General features: G+C 36.5%; 1 protein-coding gene across 1 annotated transcript in view; it reads left to right on the top strand.

Moving 5' to 3' along the window:
- Nucleotides 1–261: 261 nt before the first annotated feature.
- Nucleotides 262–7,429, top strand: part of MAP3K7 (mitogen-activated protein kinase kinase kinase 7) — a 35,319-nt gene continuing 28,151 nt past the window's right edge. Inside the window, exons 1-5 of the mRNA XM_015831964.1 lie at nucleotides 262–368; nucleotides 2,685–2,795; nucleotides 5,312–5,377; nucleotides 5,958–6,003; nucleotides 6,741–6,879. Of these exons, the coding sequence (XP_015687450.1) occupies nucleotides 279–368; nucleotides 2,685–2,795; nucleotides 5,312–5,377; nucleotides 5,958–6,003; nucleotides 6,741–6,879 (452 nt within the window). The 5' untranslated portion in view covers nucleotides 262–278. The remainder of the gene's footprint in view (nucleotides 369–2,684; nucleotides 2,796–5,311; nucleotides 5,378–5,957; nucleotides 6,004–6,740; nucleotides 6,880–7,429) is intronic.

Raw genomic sequence — 7,429 nt, 5'->3', positions numbered from 1 at the left:
CGGGGTCGGTTTCTGCGTGAGTCGCAAAAATGACGAGCCGGGGCCCCCCGGCCTGGGCTTCCCGGCGGCCCCAATAAAGCCCGGGCGGAACAGCCTCGTATGAGGCTATTCCGCGGCCCAGGGGGTGCCTCCGCCAGGCCCTCCTTCCCCTGCTGTGGTGGTCGCTGAGCAGAGGAGCCGGAGACGCAGGCTGGCGAGGGGAGCCCCTCGAGGTCCGCCTGGGTCCCTTCCGCCCCGTCAGACGCGCCCCCTTCTTGCACCCGGTGGGAAGGGAAGGCATGTCTTCTCCCAGCTCCGTGGACATGATTGAAACCCCCCCGGTGCTCAACTTTGAAGAAATCGACTACAAAGAGATAGAGGTGGAAGAGGTGAGAAGGTCTGCAAGGGTGGGAGGGAGGGGGAAGCTTGTCCCTGGGGTCCTAAACGTCACTCTTCTGGAGAAACTCCTGTATTTCGAAGAAACTTGCTCAGATGTCTGTGCACCTCTGCGATCTTGATTTGGAAGAAATGTCTACTCGGTATATTGGGAATGTCTCTTGAAGAAAGGTAACATTGCAAAAATGCCACAGCTCAGGGATGCCTTGACTTGGGTTTTTCTCAGTTGACCCAAGATGGGCACAAGCCAATTGTTTCCATTGGTGAAGAAAAGATATTCAGGATAACTAACGGCACTAGCTACAGTGCAAAATGTTGACCGCAGGACAAAAAGATTTAGATATAAATTCACACTTAGGAAGCTCACTAGATAAGAGTGAGCCTCTATCTCTCAGACAGAAAAAATGAGTTAAAAATTGCAACACCACCACAGGCCCAGTGGGCTTTATTTAAGTTCCAGGGCTAGGCTTTTATCCTAAAACCTAGTTTTAAAGTTAACCTGTTGCAAATTGGTATGATTGAGCAGACAAAAAAACTCCATATTGCCCTTACCAGTTGCAGCTCCTATCATGAAAATTGTTTTATCTTGCAGTTCTTTAAGCATATATCTAAAACTTGTAATTTTTAAAGACAGTAGTTGTATGTCCTACGGAAATAAGTGGAAACTGCTTAAGACTATATCTGCATGTTGGTTTCGTCATTCAAAATGATTCCAGAATTATGTATTTTTTTAGACAGATCTAATCTATAATCTCCAAATCTGTTTTCTGCAAGGAAAGTGATGCCAAGGAAGATCTTAGTAATGGCATTTGTGTTTGTGAAGTCACACTTAAATATAAATTGTATTATGCATATCTGATAGTAAATCTTTTAAACTGTACAATAATGTAGAATTAATAAATGACATAAGAAAATCTTGTTTTTAATAAAAAGGTTTTTCTTTTATACTTGTTTTAAAAGCTGCAGATTGGTTGTTTAAACACTGCTAAAATTTGTAGCTTATAATGTTATCCTACAATATTAATATTGTTAAAAGTGTTCATAGGTTGTGTTACCTTCTCCATATTGAATTTGGAAATGTTAGTATCATCTAAGCCAGTGATGGAGAACCTTTTAGAGACCGAGTGCCCAAAAACTGGCCCCACCCCTGCTCTGCCCCCCATGCCCCGCCTGCCAGCAGGGCCACTCACCATCTCCAGGGCCTGCCAGAGATCGCCCAGGCAGCCCAGCAGCGCTATGGCAGTCACGACCTCTGCCTGCGCCCTGCAGCATCAACTTTGCACAATAGGGTGTGAGGGCAGAGTCTTGTCTACGCTGCCTAGCTGCCATGTCCTTGGCTGCACTGCTCCGTGTGGGCCACACTCGGGTGACTCTCCTTCAGGGGGGCTGCTGGAGAGGAAGGGGTCACGGGGGGAGGCTGGGGCAACAGCACGTGTGCCCACAGACAGGGCTCCAAGTGCCGCCTCTGGCACCCGTGCCATAGGTTCGCCACCACTGATTTAAGCCCATATGAAGAAATGGTATCTTTTTAAAAAGTAGTTATGTCTTTTAATAATGGTACTACCCATAAAATTGTATATAAAAAGCCCTATGGAGGTATATATTTTGCTATGTCAAGTGTGATGCTCCTTTTGTTGTAAAGATACACTCCCATGAAATATTTTTGGTGAGTATATCTCATTAGACTCTGTGGGATTTAGCTTTTCTTTCTGGGCTAAATGACCTGGTGGCTAGGTACACACATCATGCTAATTTGTTTGGATTTCATTTTGTGAGATGTGAGAACCAGGCCACTATTGCTTATTCAATAAATTATGACTAAGCCTTGGTTTAATATAAAATGTGAATATAGTGTTAATTTCACACCACCTGAGTTGCAATTTCCCCTATGCATACATTTTAGATCCACAATAAATAGTGGCTAACAGAAATTAGATATTTTTTGTTAAGCTTCCATACTCAATGCATAAAAGAAAAGGAGATATTTCCAGCATGCTCCTCTCTTCTAAGGTTCTTTTTGGGTATATTTCTAGACATCATAAAAAAATCTTATTCAACCTATCAACTGTATAAAAAAGTTAAGTAAAACCCCATGATTTTTTTTACCAAAACTGAAAATTGCCAAATGCCTAGCAGGCTATTGTGAAGAACTTTTCAAAGTTGACAGGTTATAAGTTTGGATAGACCTTTTGCAGACTATAAATATGTATTTTTTCATGACAATGTAAAATATTAAGAAAAGGATTAATGGAGACAGTGCAAGTTGTTTTAATAGTTATTTCAAAATCTCCAATTGTCTTTTTATTCAGGTTGTTGGACGAGGAGCCTTTGGAGTAGTTTGCAAAGCAAAATGGCGGGGAAAAGATGTGGCCATTAAGCAAATAGAAAGTGAATCTGAACGAAAAGCCTTCATTGTAGAGGTATAATTTCACTTTAGAATTTGTTCAAAAGAATTCAATAGGTTTTTAATAAAGGATGTACAGTGAAAAGTTTACTATCTATAAGTTGCAATTAGAACTGATATTATTAGTTCCTGGATTTATACAGGGGATGTTTTTTATATACATGGTGTTTTTTAAATGAATTTGGGTTATGAATAAGAGAGTGAACTGGGAATCACAGTTCAAGAGATCACTCCCTGAGTTCTTTTCTTTTGGGGGATACTGCATTTTCTAAGCGATATCAGCATGCACTCTTAAGTATTCTGCTTCTTTGGTCATACTGACCCAAGCATTTTAATATTTCCCCTTTTATTTTCAATATGTGCAGAAATCAATCTTTTCTTCTTCCTAGTGATTTGATATACTTAGTATAGAAGTGAACATTTACTGTATAACTAATTCACACAGAATGTATGAACGTGACAGTACTTGATTTATGTTATAAATAACAAATGTCATTTTTCCAGTGATTCCATTTAGGATCACCATAATCATAATTTTCAAGTACACCTGAAATTGTTCAAGCAGCTTATCCACCAGGAATAAATCATGTTGCTTATATACTGCTTAACATCTATGAGTGAGCTACCTCCTTTCCATCAAATGTGAAGTGTATGTTCAAAGGGCGATTGCTTCTTAGGTTATTGAGCAGAGGCATTATTTAAAATTGCATTCAGTAAAAAGTTGAATATATTTAGGCTGGCCTCTAGGGCAGAACTTTCCGATGGGAAGTACTAATGCATACATCTTACACTTAAAGCTATCCAATAAATTCTATTCCTTTCTGTCTAATATTTATGAGTACTTTATTATCATGCCATTAAGTTAATTGATATTTTAAAAGGATTAGGACTATATTGTGCTTTGGATTTGAAAGTAAAATGTGTTTCAGGATGTGCAGAGGCAGAAATATAGAGCTCATAGAGCAGCTTTGGCTAGTCAGTGTTTCTCTTTTGGCTAGTGTTTGTCTTTAAAAAAAAAACACTCAAAAAGAATTAATGAACTGTCCCAGAAACCACATACTACATAAAAGAAAATACACCCAGCAGGGGCTCTGTCTTCATTTTATGCAAAGTCTGGGAGAATAGCTAGAGGTCTTTTAAAATTTCCTGAATGAGGCCCATTTGGATCTCTGCAAGGATATCATTCCAGAGGGCAGATCTGCAGCAGAAAAGACATGGATATTCTTGGTTTAAGGAGCTGCAAATGGAGTCTATGGTTCTATTTCCTTAAAAACATTTTTTTTGTTTCAAAACTGAAACTTCACAATTCTAATACATATATACATATGTAATAAAATCATCTGTGCAAAAGTTTATTTTAAATTTATGTGAAGCAAATTGCTGAATCTGAGGCACTTGTCTCTTTTTAGCATCTTAAGCTTACAAATTCAGCATCAACCAAACACAGTATGCTGTTGATCTGATTAGGTATAAATGTACATTTGAATTGATCTAAGTCAAAACTGATCTCCCGAGTGTATCTTTTTTTTCCCCCAGCCACAGTAAGGATCCATACTTTAACTTTTTTCCATTATAGAAGACAAAAATCAATTTTGTTTATATTCATAAAAATAGTGAGAAGGATTTTTGTTACTCTGAATGCCTCAAAAAAATAATGGAATGAAGCTACTCCTTCCTTAAATCTTTTGGCAGCCTGAAAGGTGCCCAGTCCAGTAGCTTGCTTTGTACTTGAGTTTGCAGAAGTTCAGAATCAGAAATACAGTACTGAATGAAGTAAAAGGCTGTCTTGAAATTATCTGCATTTGAAAGAAGGCATGTGGTCTATCATTTCCTCTTGATAACAAACCAAGTATTCCTAGTCTTCCAAATTCTTTGTTGGAAATTTGTGGATGTAGGAGAGTCTTTCTATGTCAGGGGTGTCAAATTGCCAGCCCGCGGGCCTGTTTCATCATACCGGAGCCACGCCCACCCCATTGACGGCAACGGCGAAAAAGCTCTGATACGTTGCGCGATGTCACGTGACGTTGCGAGTTTGACATGTCTGTTCTATGTGATGCTGTAGTTTATAAAGCAATTGTACTACAGCATTATCCCAAGGTAGAACTGATAAATATATTTCTGGAATCAAGTATAGACCCTGTTGATTATATCCTGATATTACGTATGATATGCTCCCAGCCAGATAATAGATTGATGGCAGATGAAAATCATAGGGAACATTGTTGAATTGAAATACAAACCAAAGTAGTATCATCATAGGCATTTAACAATCACATCTGATGAATTAGCATATCCATATCCTCTTAGAGAGTGACAATTTGCCCAGGAATTTTTCAGAAATTCTTTTTAAAAGGTAGCTTCTGTATTAGCCAATGCACTCTGACTAATTTAAACTTGGAACTGACGTGCTGCTCTTTTCTATATGTGTGCAGAATATTATATATATATCATTAAACTGCTTTTTATGATCATTTATATAAAGAAAAGTTTTATGTAAGAGAATTTTAAATACATTGCTTTTTAAAATTTCAGCTTCGACAGTTGTCACGTGTGAACCATCCAAATATCGTCAAGTTATATGGAGCTTGTTTAAATCCAGTAAGTAGCAACTTTTGGACTCCACAGTCTCTTTATTTAAGTGAAATATCTGTGCCTGTTTTAATTTTATTTGGCTTATTTACATATTCTAAGTTGAGTTTTTCATTTATGGGAAAAGCAGACCTTTCGCATTCAGTTTGAAATATACAGGTTTCCAGTTTCCATTCCACCTTTGTTCTACAGATTTATTGATCAGTGTTTCGCTACTTTATTCTGGTTCTAAATTAAATGAAGAGCTTCTAAAATTTATTTCTTAATCAGCATGCATAAATGTTAATGACTGAAACATATTGTAGATGATCACAAGAGTATTATCAGGATTTTTAATATGCGTTAATGTGCATATGCAATTATGTACTTGAATAAAGCAGAAAAGAAGAAGAAGAAAAGAAACAATTACAGCTCTGACCAAATCTGTACATATAGTTGTTTCTGCAGTCTCAGGAGTAAAACAGAATTATATATTATTAAAATAAGATGGGAGCATTTCATAAAAATCCTTGTTCTAAATATTTCTTTCATATTAAAAAAAAATAATAAATTGGTCTTCTAACTTTGCTTGTGCTTTTTTCCTCATTAGGTATGTCTTGTAATGGAATATGCTGAAGGAGGTTCTCTCTATAATGGTGAGCATCATTTTTGAACTGCATTGTCCAGAAAACTGCTTAAAGTTTTGCCATCTCATTTTATGTTAATGCATTATTGTATAACTTTCTTATTTATTATAATAATTTAATGACACTGACTGTTTTGGGTTGAAATTTATTGTTACACTTACAGCTTTTGTTAAGCATCATGGACTGGCTGATGCAGCAAGTGGTACACTGGATGAATTGATAGATGGATAGATTTAAAATTTTACCCAATTCAGGTTGTAACAATTCCTTTAAAATAAAACTGACCATTTTTTTTCCTATTGGGGTTGACAGGCTGACAGCCATTGTAGTGATGACTCAGCAGCAAATGAGATTGAGACAAAAAAAAATCAAATATTATTAACATGCTCAACAGATATTGCAAATTAGTTGGAATACAAAGAAGGGGGAAGTCAGAAATTAAATATTTAGCTATATTGTTGTTAAGATTTTTTTCTTTCTTTTTTATATATATAAACAGATTGTTTTTCTAGTCACACATTTAATCATTTTTCCTTTTAGTCATACTGAACATTATAATTTGTAACAACGTTTGGAGGTCTCTGAATGGGTGCACCCAAGATTTTTGTTATAGAAGCATAGGAACAAAAATAACTTCTGTTGTGTACTTTGTAAGTCCTGGAGCACATTTCAGAAGTAACATTCCCGTTTTATGTCTCCTGTAATGTACAATAAAATTCTTTTTAGTTTGTATCTTTGTTTTTCAGTCCTACATGGTGCTGAGCCTCTACCTTATTATACTGCTGCACATGCAATGAGTTGGTGTTTACAATGTTCCCAAGGAGTAGCATACCTTCACAGCATGAAACCGAAAGCACTCATTCACAGGGACCTAAAACCACCAAAGTAGGTTTTCAAGAACTCTGTAAGACACTTAAAGGCGTTTTTCTAATAAGCCTAGAGAACATTGTGGTCTGTAATAGTAATTCTCAGGTGCAATATAAGTTATTTGAATGTTATGTAAATATTCTACTATATTTTACCAGCACTCAAGGGTATAATTTTAATTTTTTTATGAAATTTATATGCTGCCCGTCTCACTATCACTAACCGTTGATAAACTTGATAATCAGTTGTAATAACTGCAAGAGATCTAATGCTTGTTACTTTATAATATTGTGATTAAAATTAATAACACTGATGTATTAGACCTAGATTCAAGCTGGCAGTCTTTCAGTTAAAATATGAAAGGAGGAATTATTTATTTATTTATTTATTTATTTTATTCAATTTTTATCCCGCCCTTCTCCTTACCGGACTCAGGGCGGCTGACAGCCTTATAAAACAGATACTACAATAAATACCTAATTTAAAACCAAATTAAAAAGAAATATTTACTATGGCCTATATAATTAAAATTTCTCTTAAAACCCCACTAAAAATTCCCTAGGCCAAT

Source organism: Protobothrops mucrosquamatus, unplaced genomic scaffold (genome assembly GCF_001527695.2).
Source record: "Protobothrops mucrosquamatus isolate PMUCROS unplaced genomic scaffold, P.Mucros_1.0 scaffold_292, whole genome shotgun sequence".
NCBI lineage: Eukaryota > Metazoa > Chordata > Lepidosauria > Squamata > Viperidae > Protobothrops > Protobothrops mucrosquamatus.
The sequence above is the reverse complement of the archived record's forward strand: the minus strand, read 5'-3'. Positions and strand labels throughout refer to the sequence as shown.